The 14964-nt window shown below is 49.1% G+C and overlaps 3 protein-coding genes across 7 annotated transcripts in view; 1 reads left to right on the top strand and 2 right to left on the bottom strand.

Moving 5' to 3' along the window:
* Positions 1 to 100: 100 nt before the first annotated feature.
* B3GALT4 (beta-1,3-galactosyltransferase 4) lies at positions 101 to 2070 on the bottom strand. 2 transcript variants are annotated; one of them, XM_037052736.1, is made up of 2 exons: positions 1681 to 2070; positions 101 to 1405 (listed from the first exon to the last, which is right to left on the bottom strand). In XM_037052736.1, the coding sequence occupies exons 1-2, from the start codon at positions 1904 to 1906 to the stop codon at positions 351 to 353; spliced, it is 1281 nt and encodes a 426-aa protein (XP_036908631.1). In that variant the 5' UTR covers positions 1907 to 2070; the 3' UTR covers positions 101 to 350. The 2 variants fall into 2 exon arrangements, with proteins under 2 accessions (XP_036908631.1, XP_036908632.1); XM_037052737.1 differs by having other exon boundaries at positions 101 to 2069.
* A 285-nt stretch (positions 2071 to 2355) lies between these two features.
* Positions 2356 to 8174, bottom strand: RPS18 (ribosomal protein S18). The gene is made up of 6 exons (XM_037052738.1): positions 8084 to 8174; positions 7509 to 7607; positions 3005 to 3091; positions 2822 to 2923; positions 2613 to 2704; positions 2356 to 2474 (listed from the first exon to the last, which is right to left on the bottom strand). Exons 1-6 carry the CDS (start codon positions 8084 to 8086, stop codon positions 2399 to 2401), a joined length of 459 nt encoding a protein of 152 aa, XP_036908633.1. The 5' UTR covers positions 8087 to 8174; the 3' UTR covers positions 2356 to 2398.
* Positions 8175 to 8184: 10 nt separating this feature from the next.
* VPS52 (VPS52 subunit of GARP complex) overlaps positions 8185 to 14964 on the top strand; it is a 30975-nt gene continuing 24195 nt past the window's right edge. The window contains exons 1-14 of one of the 4 annotated variants that reach the window (XM_037052730.1): positions 8185 to 8600; positions 9392 to 9476; positions 9630 to 9682; positions 9846 to 9921; positions 10110 to 10177; positions 10820 to 10995; positions 11355 to 11505; positions 11791 to 11891; positions 11991 to 12123; positions 12254 to 12311; positions 12662 to 12795; positions 13484 to 13639; positions 14139 to 14257; positions 14583 to 14706. In XM_037052730.1, the coding sequence (XP_036908625.1) occupies positions 8499 to 8600; positions 9392 to 9476; positions 9630 to 9682; positions 9846 to 9921; positions 10110 to 10177; positions 10820 to 10995; positions 11355 to 11505; positions 11791 to 11891; positions 11991 to 12123; positions 12254 to 12311; positions 12662 to 12795; positions 13484 to 13639; positions 14139 to 14257; positions 14583 to 14706 (1536 nt within the window). In that variant the 5' untranslated portion in view covers positions 8185 to 8498. The remainder of the gene's footprint in view (positions 8601 to 9391; positions 9477 to 9629; positions 9683 to 9845; positions 9922 to 10109; positions 10178 to 10819; positions 10996 to 11354; positions 11506 to 11790; positions 11892 to 11990; positions 12124 to 12253; positions 12312 to 12661; positions 12796 to 13483; positions 13640 to 14138; positions 14258 to 14582; positions 14707 to 14964) is intronic. The other 3 variants (XM_037052731.1, XM_037052732.1, XM_037052733.1) reach the window with 3 other exon arrangements.

Below are 14964 nucleotides of genomic sequence, written 5' to 3'. Positions count from 1 at the left end.
CCTCTGGAGATGTGCTTTCCATCAGTAGGGCCTAGCATCCTCCAGGTTCTCCAGGTTTATATGCTGGGGCTCCTGGTGAGGACCACACTGCACTCAAAGAGGTAGAGAGACAAGTTTATTAAGGGGCTTGTGCCCTCTCCTGCTGTGGATGTTTTATTCTCCGGATGATTATATTTGAGGCTGGCAGGATACAGGCCAGGTCCCAGGTTTGCCCTGTATCCCTTAGTCTTCAGTGACAGACCGAGCAACTGGTGTAGGGGAACTGTTCAGTTGTAGCCAGTTGCCTTAGGCCTGGGAGAAGGGTTGTGGGGGTGCTGGACTCAGCTCCTCAACTCCCATGGCCCAGATACTCAGCTGTGAAGCCAGGCTATTACCCGACACCGCAGAATGCCCAGGACTCCCTGGAGCCAGGAGCAGAAGGGTGCAGTCCTTTCCCCATCAGAGCCGCCCACCAGCTTCCAAGCTTCCTGCATCTTCCATGGGTCCAACCTGTGGGATGTCAGCAGGAATTTCCCATAGCAGCACCGGTCCAAAGGGTAGTGGGTGGCACCAGCCAGTCTTACACAGTGGGTTGGGGTGAGGCCTCCTCGTCGAGCACTTATCCCTACAAAGACATCCTCCAGTGGCAGAGGAGGTGACCGGCTGGCCACTTTGAGGATGAGCTGCACAGCAGAAGCTGACAACACATACCCTGTGCCCGAGGCATAGGGTGGAAAGGGGCCCCAGGTGGGAGGCCACTGCTCCTCTGATAGCTGGTGCTTGCCCCCTGGTCTCCGAGAGGGATGCACCCGCCAGTGCACACGGCCCAGGTACAAAAGAGGCACGGGCAGGCTCCCCAAAGTGCGGCTGTCGCCTTTCCACTCTTCATCTCCAGCCTCAGCCTCTCGGCCCCTCTCCCATTGCTCCCAACGGCCCCCTCGCCGGACCAGCTCCGATACCAGTTCCGGGACGTTGACAAACACATCATCATCGGTCTTGAGGATGTAGCGGGCCATGGGGCAGTGTTTGTAGGCCCAGTTCAGCCCGCTGAGGGTCTTGAGGGTAAGGTTGCGGTAGGAGTCCTGGAAGGCTGCCTGTAAGATGTCTCCCCGGGCTGCAGACTCCCGTGCCAGGTCATTCTCATGGGAGCCCCAGGTGGGACGTGGCTCTCCCAGAAGAAAGAGAGTCTTTACCCTGAGCCCTCGGGTCTCGCGTTGCCCGCCCCACGAGGCCCGAATGGCGTTTCTTTGGTTCAGGTTCTCCGGAGCCGTACATACCAGGATGAGCAGGAAGGGAGGGGAGCCAGGGCCACGACAGGCGTCCTCATTAGGGATCAAGAGGCGGGGCAAAGCCAGGGGTGGCCCTGGTGATGCTGGTGCTGGGAGCAGGGAGGCTAGTGAGAGGCTCAGCAGCTCCTCCCCGAGGCCTGAAGGACCGAAGAGGGTCCAGACAATAATCAGCACCAAGGCGGCAAGGAGAAGGCGCCGGAAGAGACTGAGGCGCATGGTGTGGCGCAGTCAGAGGGAACGTGGGAGAAAAGATGGAGGGCAGCTAGAGGGCGCAGAGCCCAGCTCTCAGCAGCCTGGGTTCCTAACCAACCACGCCTAGGATGGGGCCAGCAGAGCATGCGGGGAGTACTAGCGCCGGAACACACACAGGAGACGGCGTGGGAGCATACAGCAGGAGCAGTGGGGAGGTTACCTTGTCGCAGCCCCGGCACTCTGAAGCTCGACTCCATGGCGGGCGACATCAGTGTCTTCCCCCGCCCAACCCTGGCAGCCCCGCCCCTTCCCCGGGAAGGGTGTGGCGCCGCGCATTCCCAGAATCCCAGCCGGAGGAAGCATTGACAGAACGACCGCCAGGGTAGGAATGTAATCGGAGCATCGTGCCTCGCTGCAGAAGCCTTCCTCCCGAACAGCATGTGCATCACCGGGTGTGGAGCCCATCGATTCTGATTCTACATCCGAAAAACCTGCACCCCCACCAGCAACCCGCCATCATCTATCTCACATTCTTTGGAAACCCAGGATGGCCCAAACCTGCACTCACCAGAGCTGTAACAGACTAGGCCAAACTACCTACCCATGCCACACCACACCACTCTGCACCCAAGCCCCAGCAAGAACTGGTTGGGCTCCTCCTTAAGCCTGAGTGTTGACTGCTCCAACTTCCTGTTACCTTAAGGGTGGGGGAAGGTAATGAGACCACTGCTTTCACCAAAGCATACTGTTTGGGCAGCTGGGTGGGAACATCAGCCCAGAGACTTGGGAAAGCGACCAACAGGGTCCTTCAGACTTGGGAAAGCGACCAACAGGGTCCTTCAGGAGAGCTGGCATTCTCTATCAGTGTCCCCAGAAGAAAAATCACAAAGTAAGCCACAGGTGCATAAACCATTTATTAACAGACAAGGCCTAGAGATTTATTTCTTCTTGGACACACCCACAGTGCGACCCCGGCGGCCTGTGGTCTTGGTGTGCTGGCCCCGAACACGAAGACTGCAGGTGAGAAAAAAGAAGTGTCACAGGTCATACACATTACACAGAAAAGATCTGGGAAAAAGACAGAGCATGAGAAATCTTTGGGAGCCTGGGGACAGGACAGGGAAGGAGACCCCCTCGCCCCCACTGACTCACCCCCAGAAATGGCGCAACCCTCTGTGGGCCCGAATTTTCTTCAGCCGCTCCAGGTCTTCTCGAAGCTTGTTGTCCAGACCATTGGCCAGGACCTGGATTTAGAATAGAGACTGAGAGATGTTTGTTTTACCACCCAGCCCCTATGACCAATTCCATTCTATTCTAATGGGATGTCCTGCCTTTTTCTAAGGTCTCATCTCAATACACACCTGGCTGTACTTTCCATCCTTCACATCCTTCTGTCTGTTCAAGAACCAGTCTGGAATCTTGTACTGGCGTGGGTTCTGCATAATGGTAATCACCCGTTCCACCTGGCAGGCAGGACAAGGGTCAGATCCTGACAGCATCCTTCCAAGGTAGGCCCAACCCACAACCCCCTTCCTTGTCCTCACCTCATCCTCTGTGAGCTCTCCTGCCCTTTTGGTGAGGTCGATGTCTGCTTTCCTCAACACCACGTGAGCATATCTTCGCCCCACACCCTGAGGAGGTTTTGGAATTGGGTCTGAGTCTTTTTTTCCTTTATAGCTCCATTATTCAAAAGCACGAAGGTAGGGCCTGCAATAACCTAGTGCTTTAAACTTTCCCAGATGACCTGTACCTCACCCACTTTTCCAAATAAGAGGTCTAAGCATTAAGTAGAAAGGACAAAAATAGTTTTATTCAAAGAGCTGGGCTGGACCAAGAACAGAGAACTTGGGGTAGATAACCCTTTGAAAGCAGGAACTTTTCATTCAGCACCATCTACTTTGTTGATAAAGACTCTGCAGCAGCACTCGGGAGCAGAATCTTCTGATTTCCGCATTGTGGAGGACAAAGGACCTGGCTATCAAAGCAGATACAGCTTCAAAGCAGCAAAACTAGGGTCTTTTGGTCAACAGGTGATCAAGCGGTAGGACTGTCAGTTGCTTGGAACCTCTGAAGATCTTAATTCTTTGGACAAATCACTGCAACCCCATGATCAAACTTCAAAAACCATTTTTTAAAATTTATTGATTTTTAGAGACAGAGTGAGGAAGGGAGACAGCAATTGCTTGTTCTATTTATACATTCACTGGTTAATTCTTGTATGTGCCTTGACTGGGAAAGAACTCACAACCACAGCTTATCAGGATGACGCTCTAACGACCAACTACTGGCCCAGGGCCCTCATAATCAGTTTTTGAAGATCACAAACTAAGTTTTGTCAGTGCCCAGAGATGACCAGGCCCTAGGGAACTTATTGCCCAAATCAAACTTAAACACAAACAAACAACCCCCGCCACCCCCCAAAAAAACCCCTAACACTTATTCCTTACACTGGTGGCATCATATAAACACCAACCCTGGTACTCATTGCCACCTCAACCGTTAACCAAACACCTGGATAGTAAAGAAGGGTGCACTGGGCTAAGTCATCCATACCCTGCCCCCCACCATGTATTTCCATCCAGAGTCGGAATTAACCTTTGCAAATATGGTTAGAATTAGGTTATATTGGATTAGGGACAACCTTAAATCTCATGATGGTGTCCTTACAAAAGGAGGACCCTAAGGCACAAAGGGGAGGCCACATGACATCCTAACAAAGCCAAGAGGTTGGAGTGATGCAGCTACAAGACAGGGAACATTAAGAACCACTGGTGACCACCAGAGGATAGGAAGAGGCAGGATAGGATTCCTAGCACCTTCAGAGGGAGCATGGCCCCACTGACACCTTCATTTGGGATGTCTGGCCTCCAGAACTGATAGCTGTTTTAAAGTCAACAAGTCTGTGGCAACTTGATACAAGGAAATGAAAAGATACACTTTTTCCTCTCTGGAAGAAAGTAACCCAAGAAATCAAATGACCAGGATGGTTCAAAAGAGATTAATGTCTAAGTTTCTCAAATTTAAATGCAGACAAATAGTAATTTTGAGCTTTACTTTAAAAACATGTGTGGACAGCCCTGACTGGTGTAGCTCTGTGGATTGAACGTGGGCCTGCGAACCAAACAACCGTGGTTCAATTCCCAGTCAGGGCACATGCCTGGGTTGTAGGCCAGTTCCCAGCAGGGGACTCACGAGAGGCAACCATACATTGACATTTCTCTCCCTCCCTCCTTCCCTTCCCCTCTAAAGATAAACAAATAAAATCTTTAAAAACAATGTGTGGACAGAAAAGGGCATGCATGAAACAAGAGTTCTAGTTTTAACTAAATGATACATCCACAGGGGTTATAATTTTCTTCCCTTTACTTTTTAAAAGATATTTCAATTTATGTATTTATTTTTTAAAAAAGATTTTATTTATTTATCTTTAGAGGGGAAGGGAAGGAGAGAGGGAGAGAAATATCAATGTATGGTTGCCTCTGGTGTGTCCCCTGCCAGGAACTGGCCTGCAACCCAGGCATGTGCCCTGACTGGGAATCGAACTGTGATCACCTGGTTCGCAGGCCCTCACTCAATCCACTGAGCTACACCAGCCAGGGCTTAATTTATTTTTTGAAAGGGATGGAGAAAGAGAAACATCAACTGGTTGCCTTTAGTACACACCCTGACTGGGGACCGAACCCACAAACCAGACATATACCCTAACTGAGAATCAAATCAGCAACCTCCTTTGTGGGATGCTGATTTTGTAGCTCAACCAATTGAGCTACACCAGCTAGGGCCCCTTTATTTTTATTTTAACTTTACATCAATGTGACAGAGAAACATCTACTGGTTGCCTTCCACACATACCTTGACTAGAGACAGAACCCACAACCCAGGAATGTGCTGACTAGGAATTGAACCGGCAACCTTTCAGTTTGTGGGACGATGCCCAACCAATAGAGCCACTAGGGTCAGGGCACCTTCCCTTTATTTTTAAATGTTTAAAACCTTCCATAATCAAGTTTTTAAAAGTTGCCACCAAGCTAAGATTTTTTAAAACTGTGAACTGAGTTTAGATAATGGCTTGTCAATTTCCTAAGATCCACAGATGCCCCCATTTCTGCCCCAGCATAGCCCCTGCTTTCTCCATCCAAAAGACTACACTACAGGGGACTGACACTTACCTTTGTAGCCCAAGGGCCTGTACCGCATAACAGAAACAGTGATACCAACGTAATATTACCCTCTGAAAGTATTTATGTAAGTATTACTCACAGGGACACTGGCATTGTAGCTGGAGAAGAATTCCTTTTAAACAAGGCCAGTGGGTACTTCCCAGTCATTGTAACCAAACCATCACCCCCTCGATGTTTCCAAATAATCCAGATAGCAGTTATCCCTGATTTAGAGGAAGATCAGAAGACCAGCCAGCTTTAAAGAATACTCCTATCAAAGGTCTACAAGTGGGAATACAACAATCAGGAAGAGATCAAGGCATAGAACAATCTTGCAGGATCTTTATTATTTCTCAATACCCTCTTCTGCTGGTGTCGACTTCCATTCCATTTTCTACCCCATTTGCTGGCCAACTAACCTTGCTTACCACCTTTCCCCCAAAGATTTTATTTATTTTTAGAAAGAGGGGAAGGGAGGTAAAGAAACATCAATGTGTGGCCGCCTCTCACATGGCCCCCACTGGGAACTTGGCCTACAACCCAGGCATGTGCCCTGACTGGGAATCGAACTAGCAACCCTTCGGTTCATAGCCCACGCTCAATCCACTGAGCCACACCAGCCTGCCTTTACCCCATTCTGGATCCTTAATAAAAGATTACCTTCAAGCTTTAGTTTTCTTACCAGAGGAAGAGTGGCTGCTTTTACTGGCTCTTCACAAAATTAGCAAAAACCTCATACTTATCTACAGGAATAACATTTCCCAATGATAAGCAGGGCATCAGGATCCCTAAAGACTTGTCAAAATGTTCATTCAGTACCTGGAAGTGCTTTGGTTAAATGGTTTTAAGTTGATTACAAAGTTATGAGACAGATTTAACTAAAATAAGCACCCCACTAACCATGGTCACCTTTTACCCTTACCATCTCACTTAAGTCTTGTAACAATGCCTGAAAAAGGTACTACTATATTTTACACCACCTTACTAGTTTCCCAGAAGGAAGCAACCTTCTTACATACAAATTAGTAAGAAATACAAATTGTGCTCCCTGCAGTGCAGAATTAAGAACCAAGGGAATCTGATGAAGCTTGGATTTAGTTTTGAATTAAGAACTCTATACCTGATAACATGCATTTCCTAACACTGCCTGAGCACCAAAGGCTGGGGACTGCAAGACAAAACTATCCCTAACAAGAGAGAGTGTGCATACAGCAAAAAAGGTTAGTCATTCAGCCATCATCACAACTAACTACATACTCAAAAAAAAAAGGAAGAAAAATTAGGTATCCCTCTGGAAGGCTACAAGTTTATTAGGTTGGTGACCGAGTGTGCACTCACCAACTTATTTCATGTAATAAGCCAAGAACTGGTATCTGCTTCAACTGGAAAGGGACAATGACTTTCACCTCCGGCATCTGAGCAAATGTTCTGCTCATGATGCAGTGATACCCCTCCAAACTGCACTTTTCTTCACACTTGGAATCTGTTGGCATTTCTACCCAAGCCTCAAGATGCAGAATTATTCAACTTAGGGTATACAAATATCACAGGAAGGGTTGCTGTTAATGATGCATGGAGGGAAGGGGCAGAAACCAAACACAGAATCATCTCATGATGGCTGGTGGTCCAGGAAATCACTAGCAAACTCAGGTATTCGGCCAAACCTACTCCCCATCCCCTGGGTGAAAAATTTTGGTTTGACCTGAGGCTATTCTCTGGGTTTTGTCACTTACTTTTCAGGGTAAATATGGTAGGGGGTTAAGGGGATTACCCCAGCAGTTGAGGTGATATAGTTGGGAGTAATGTTTCCTCAACCTTGCCTCACTTACACCTTAGGTCTTTCCAACTTAAGTTTCATTTACATTCTCCACACCTTACCCTACTTTACCTTAATTGCAGTGATGGCAAAGGCTATTTTTCGTCGCCCATCGATATTGGTGTTGAGTACTCGCAAAATGTGCTGGAACTTCTCAGGAATCACTAGAGACTGACAAAGATTGGGGGAGAAAGCAGATACTGTGAACTATCATCATAACCTCAAACAGGAACGTTAAACTGAGTCACACAGGGAGAGATGATCCCTCTTCAGGTTTTCAAAATACAGCAAATTCATTAATTCTGTAGACAGCGAGCACATTAAGTGCTCGGGCTTGGGAAAAATGAAGCCTCTGGGAGAGGACAAGTCTCCTGCCTGTTCCCAAAGGTACACTCTGAGTAGCGGAGGCCGGAGGATCCCATGCACGCCAAAGCCTTCCGCCGCTTTGGAGCGCTCAGGGAATGATTCTTCCTCTGGCCCCATTCCCCCAAAACAGATGTCTTTAGTCGTTCCTTCCCAGGACAGCGATCCAAGGTTTCAGACAGAAAGCTGCAGGCCCTAAACAGGGTGTTTTCGACTCCCTGATAGCAGACTTTCCCTGCCCCGGTTCCGATGTCGCCGGATCCCCGAACAGACTCGAATCTTACCATGGCTGCAGTGGCGTGTAGGCCTCCTGTGGAAGAGAGAGCGGAAGTTACGAAAGAGTCTTATATACCTAGCAGGCGGAAGAGGCGGGGCGATCTTCGTGAAGAGCTTCCAGAAAAGGAGGAGTCTCCTGGACTACTGAGAATCTGAATTACAGTGCCGCAACTTCCGGCGCAGTTCTTTACAGTTCATCAAGTTTTGGGGTATAAGAGCAGCGAAGGTTCCGGGTGAGATTGTCCTTTAGACTTCCAGTTCTCATTTTACTTGGGTGAAGTGGTTAAAGCTGAAAGGGAAGGCTGGAGTCGATGTAACGAAAGTATCTGGGAACGATTTCGCGCTGTGCAAATTACTTGGCTTGTAGTCCCTTTCGTGAGAACGTACTCACCGCGACAGCTGTCGGAAGTGAGGCTGCGCGGAATGGCGGCCGCTGCCACAATATCGGTAGCTACGCCGGAGCTAGTGATGCGGACCGGAGCCTCAGATATGGAGGAGGACGAGGGCCCGCTGGTGAGAACTCAGGTCTTTTTCTTCTCCAGAATCTCGTTCGGCCGTCTTCGCGTCAGAAAAACCTGGGCTGGGTTTAGCTGTAAGGGTGGGAGCCCGGCTGCTACCAGAGATACACTTCATAGCCCTCCCTGGGATCGAACCTGAACCTGAGCTGTGACCAGAATGGTCGACTTAGGTTCCCGGGGCACAATTTCAATTAGCCACCAAATTTAGAGGCAGAATAGAGAAGAAGTGCCTTGTAAAGGTTAAGAACATGGCCTCTGGAGCCGGGTTGCCTCTGTTTTAATTCAGTTCTGCCACTTATACTCTGTGTGTCCTTGGGCCAGTCCTCTGTGCCATTACTTACCATACCTGTAAGGTGAAGAAAATAAGACCTATCATATGGTTGTTGGGTAGATGAATGGGTATATTTAAGATGGCACCTGCATGTAAGTAAACACTTGTGTGTAAGCTGATGTTTCCAGAAAAACTGGAGCTCCCCAGAGGGATTGTGATATAACACCTAAGTTAGCAGGAGTCTGGGGCCTCCTAAATTCAAATGCATATTCTGCTCTGTCTTCTGCAACTCCTGGTTTTTCTCCTTCAGACACCTCCATTCTCTGTAGGTTGCCTGGCTCCTTGTCCATAGGCCCTAAATTGTAGGTTGGGTACAATGTGAGACTCTTGGGATTTTTACTCAGTACCTATAAGCTCCCCAGTAAGTGTTCCTCCCTCCCCCTTGAAGGATTAGACATTGTCCTGTTACAGTTTGCTCTTCCCCTCCCCTTTCCCTGTACACTTTCTCGTTAACTTATCCCTCCTAGGGGCATGGTCCTCGTCTTCAGGAGCCATTGCAACTTGGAGAGTTGGACATCACCTCTGATGAATTTATCATGGATGAAGTGGATGGTGAGTGATGGCACAGGGTGGGTGGGTGCAGAGTGCCTATAATCTGAGAGGCATGGGGTCTGGAAGTAATAAGGCAGCATTTGGTGTGCAGATGTTCAGTGTGGGAAGAGGGAGCTATGGAACTTAACCCTTATAATAAACTTCTATTTCCAGTTCACATTCAGGCAAATCTGGAGGATGATTTAGTAAAGGAAGCTCTTAAAACGGTGAGGCTTTCCACTATACTAACCAGCCCCCCTTCCAAAACACATATCCTCCCCATAAAGGAAAGTAAAGGAAATAGTCTTATCCTCTAGTCCTTTATTGATTCTGTTCCATTGTCCCCTTACTGTGACTTTCTCCTGACCTGTCATGTTTGTGTTCTCTCAGGGTGTAGATCTCCGTCACTATTCAAAGCAGGTAGAGCTGGAGCTACAGCAGATTGAGCAGAAATCCATTCGGGATTGTATCCTCCAGCAGAGAAGGGTGGTGGTATTACAACTGGGGATTTTGTGGAACATGTTGCAGACAGCCTAGCTGGGGATGGCATCTTCTCTCTGAGGTAACTGTCACATTGGGGAGAAATAAGAGAGGTCCTTCAGGTCTGAGGATCTCCATCTTTACATTGAGGTCCCTTGACTTTCTGTGGGTCAGATATCCAAGAGAGTGAGAACATAGCATCTCTGCACAACCAGATCACAGCCTGTGATGCTGTTCTTGAGGTTAGTATCCATGATATGTAACCCCTAAAATAACTCAGTTGGTTAGAATGTAGTCCTGATACACCAGGGTTGTGGGTTCAGTTCCTGGTCAGGATACATACAGGAGCCAGCCAACGAATGCATAAATAAGTGGAACAACAAATCAACTTTCCTCCCCACACTCCCCCTCTCTAAAATCAACCAATTAAAAAAAAATAGCCTTGGCTGGTGTGGCTTAGTGGATTGAGTGCAGCCTGTGAACCAAAGGGTCACTGGTTCCATTCCCAGTCAGGGCACATACCTGGGTTGCAGGCCAGGTCCCCAGAAGGAGGTGTGCAAGAGGCAACCACATGTTGATGTTTCTTTCCCTCTCTCTAGAAATAAAATCTTTAAAAACAAAAAACAGCCTTGAACCAGGTCATGGTTTCTGGCATCATTCTTTAGGTCATCAGTCTTAGGTGGGGACAGTTAGAGTCACTTGCAGTATGACCTCAGCATCCTTTTTTGTCTGCCATAAATAACGTTACTTGCCAGTGTCCTTTGGGGTACCGCTTTTCTTATCACCTGCTATCTTCATGGGTTAATAGATAGTGGAGACTTCACCAATGCACTTAGGTGGCCCACTTGTCCTGTGGTGCTGCAACAACATCTGCTTTTCCTCAGCGCATGGAGCAGATGTTGGGAGCTTTTCAGAGTGACCTCAGCTCCATCAGCTCTGAGATCCGGACGCTGCAGGAACAGTCAGGAGCCATGAACATTCGGCTTCGAAACCGCCAGGCAGTTCGAGGGAAACTTGGGGAGCTTGTTGATGGTCTGGTAGTGCCCTCTGCTCTGGTCACGTGAGTTACTAGTTTGAAGGGTTACAATGTCTATAGCAGGTGGATCAGCTGGGCTGACCAAACCTGCTTGCCCCACCAGTTTCCTGGCTCCAGGTTATCGAGTGCCTTCCAGAAACTGATGGTTGGGTTGACAACTCTTTCTAACCCTATAGAATGCTTTAGGCATCAAAAATTAGGAATCATGCAGGGTCAGGTAGGTAATGAGGAGGTCCAGGAACAGAAAATTACACATAAATCCTCACTATGATATGGTGTAGGAAGGGAAGGGAGACAGAAGCTGGATGTAAGGGAGATGATTTGGAGTCTAGGCATGTCTGGGTCTCCCTCCTACCTAATCCACCCCCCCCCTTGCTACCCAGGGCAATTCTGGAGGCACCAGTGACAGAGCCTAGATTCCTGGAACAGCTGCAGGAACTAGATGCCAAAGCAGCTGCAGTCCGAGAGCAGGAAGCGAGAGGTACAGCAGCCTGTGCAGATGTCAGAGGTGTGCTCGACCGACTCCGGGTCAAGGTGAGGGGTGGGTTGATACCCCAGAAACTTAGAACCAGCCTCCTCAACATTTTCGCCCTTGATTTTCCTGGCAGGACTCATTGTAGCCTGTCCCCAGGAACTTTACCCCGCCTTACCCTGGCAGAACTCATGTTCATATCTCTAGGTTCCCCTGAGAATCTTAAAAGTCACTGAAGAGGTATTCTCCACACTTCCTCCTCTATTTAACGTGGTCCCTTCCCCCAGTGCTCCCAAACAGTACGCAGGCAGCAGCTTCATGCCCTGTGTTTTGTCTTCCATGTCTAGGCAGTGACGAAGATCCGAGAGTTCATCCTTCAGAAGATTTATTCCTTCAGGAAACCAATGACCAACTATCAGATCCCCCAGACGGCCCTGCTGAAGTACAGGTCACCATGGGAAGGATGGTCTCTGAGCTTTGAGCAGCCAAGTGTGGTGTCTGGTTTCTTGGGCAGGCCGGGAGACTGACTGATCTCTGGTCCCTCCAGGTTCTTCTATCAGTTCCTGCTGGGCAATGAAAGAGCAACAGCGAAGGAGATCCGGGATGAATATGTGGAGACTCTGAGCAAGATCTACCTCTCTTATTACCGCTCCTACCTGGGTCGGCTAATGAAGGTGCAGGTGAGGTCAAGGAGAGAGAGGCATTCCTAGGCACCTGGGCTGGGAGGAAGAGCTACCGCTGGGACAAGTTTAGAGAAAAAATTTTTGGTGCTGCGGAAAGAGATATTTACCTCTTCTTTTTTTCCTCTAGTACGAGGAGGTTGCTGAGAAGGATGATCTAATGGGAGTGGAAGATACAGCAAAAAAAGATATCCTACAGCTGAGGAACTCCCGTGCTAGGCCTGGAGAGCAAGGGAGCATCTAGCTCCAGCTGCCAAGGCACTGCTTCTTACTTTTTTCTCTGGGACCAAAACCTTTGAGAATGTGATGAAGGCTATGGCCATCCTTCCCAGAAAAAAGCATTTTGATGCTTAGTTTTGCATATGATGTTGGGATGTAGAGGTTTTCTGGAGCCCATTCACAGATGTCAGGTGAAGTGGGGCCCCAGTTCTGGGGAGGAGGGGTGTCTAGGCTGTGTCCAGCTGCTGGAGACCCTGGAGGTACCAAGTCAGATATATCACAGCCGTGATCTTACTGTTTTCCCTGACTGACCCTTCACGGTTCTTTTCGAAGCCTTCACTGCGAAGCAGAAATACCATCTTCACCCTGGGGACCCGTGGCTCTGTCATCTCCCCCACTGAGCTGGAGGCCCCCATCCTGGTACCCCACACGGCCCAGCGGGGAGAACAGAGGGTAAGAGGAAAAAGAAGCTTCAGTCATGGGCTGGGTGCTGAGATGGGTGGGCCAGGGGTTTATGGGAAGGTCAGAGTTTCCCACAGGACTTATGGGCATGTCGGGGGAGAGACCTACTGAGGGGAGTGATGTGTGCTGAGGCAGGTTGTAGAGGTAATTGTAGGAGTAGCCACAGCAGGTGGGGACAGGCTGTTCTCTTGTACCCCCTTTCCCTCTTCAGAATCCACCCATTCGGGATGCTCTTTCTTTGTTTCTGCCTCCCACCCCCCTTCCCTCCCTTTCTTCCTTTTCTTTCTTTCAAGATTTTATTTTTATTTATTTTAAAAAAATTCTCTCCTAAGGACACGTTTATTGATTTTAGAGAGAGAAAGAGAAACATCTATGTGAGAGAGAAACATCAATCAGTTGTCTCCCTTACATGCCCCAACTGGGGATGGAACTAGCAACCTAAGTATGTGCCCTCACTGGGGCTTGAATCCTCAACCTTTTGGTGTATGGACAATGCTCCAACCAACTGAGCCACTGAGCTAGGGTGAGGATGCTGTTTCAAAATAACCTAGACTTGGGTTAGATGAGAAGGGTCTCCTGAACTCTGTATACCCTGGTTTGCTGATTTCCCAGCTATATCTATGGGGAATGAGTGTTGGGATTCATTATTCTGTCTCTCTCCTTTACCATTCCATCCTAGTATCCGTTTGAGGCCCTCTTTCGCAGCCAGCACTATGCCCTCCTAGACAACTCCTGCCGGGAATATCTTTTCATCTGTGAATTCTTTGTTGTGTCTGGCCCAGCTGCACATGACCTTTTCCATGCTGTCATGGGCCGTACGCTCAGCATGACACTGGTAAGATCCCTAGCTCTTGTGCTCTCCAGTCCTCTAGTCCCCTAGCCCCCGTGTCCTCCGTCCTCATTGACACCATGGGAGCATCATAGCTCTGATGGTATTGAAACCAGGACCCTTTGTTCTAAAATGTCTAAGCCCTGTATTTGTGTTGTGACTCCCTACTAAACCCTGAAAGCTTGGGGTCCCCAAGACTCCCCCTTACTGCTGATCCACACCCAGGCAATAGCACTTGCAAACTGAGGGGCCCTAAACCTTGGTGCTCACCCCTGAATTCCATTCTGGACTTGTGATCATAGAGCCTGGTGAGCAAGGCAGCAGGACCACCTGAGTTGTCAGTGGTCAGAGAAGGAGGCGACATTTCCCTTTTAGATATCTCTCCCCCCTCCCCCCCTTCCTCCCAGTGCTGTATTCCCCAAAGGGGCAAATGCATTTGTCTTTAGCCACTGGAAAGGACAAAATAACATTCTCTCTCAATCCTCTACCTGCCCCTAAATTGCAGAAGCACCTGGAGTCCTATCTCGCTGACTGCTATGATGCCATTGCTGTTTTTCTCTGTATCCACATTGTCCTCCGGTTCCGCAACATTGCAGCAAAGAGGGATGTTCCCGCCCTGGACAGGTCACTGAGTTCTGGTCCTTAAAGCCCTGCTGGCTTTGAATTCTTGGTCTTATATGACTCTGTTCTGACCCTTAGGCTCCTACTGATTTGATACCATTGACACTATTCCTACTCACCTGCCAGGAGGCAGCATGCCTGGTCTGACTCACCTTTCACACCCAGTCCTAGCCACCAACTGTTAACCTGAAGGATGCCCCAGAATTAGATGGGTTTCCCACACAAACCCTCTAACATAAACACCACCTCTCCCCCACCATCCACCCCACCGCCATCCTTGACTTGACATTCCTGGCCAGCTGATTATTGATTCTAATTAAGCCCACAGGTACTGGGAACAGGTGCTTGCCTTGCTGTGGCCACGGTTTGAACTGATACTGGAGATGAATGTACAGAGTGTCCGAAGCACTGATCCTCAGCGCCTTGGAGGCCTGGATACTCGGCCCCACTATGTGAGAGAGGGCAAGGGTACCGAGGGTTCCTGAAGGGTAGGACTCTGAGCTTCAGTCGGGGGTGCGGGGCGGGGGGTTGTCTACATGGTTATGTTGGGCCCAGCAGGATGTTTAGCCACGTGGTGTGAGGGCAGTCCAGGCATGAGGGTACGCTTAGCATGGTTGGGCGTCCTTTGTAGGGCTGGAGACAGGAGTCATACCGATAGGCCAGCCAGCTCCAGGAGCTGGGAGATTGTGTTGGCTGAGTCAAAGGCTTGG

The sequence above is a fragment of the Sturnira hondurensis genome, unplaced genomic scaffold (genome assembly GCF_014824575.4).
Source record: "Sturnira hondurensis isolate 20B ecotype Veracruz unplaced genomic scaffold, ASM1482457v3 Scaffold0007578, whole genome shotgun sequence".
Lineage (NCBI taxonomy): Eukaryota > Metazoa > Chordata > Mammalia > Chiroptera > Phyllostomidae > Sturnira > Sturnira hondurensis.
The sequence above is the reverse complement of the archived record's forward strand: the minus strand, read 5'-3'. Positions and strand labels throughout refer to the sequence as shown.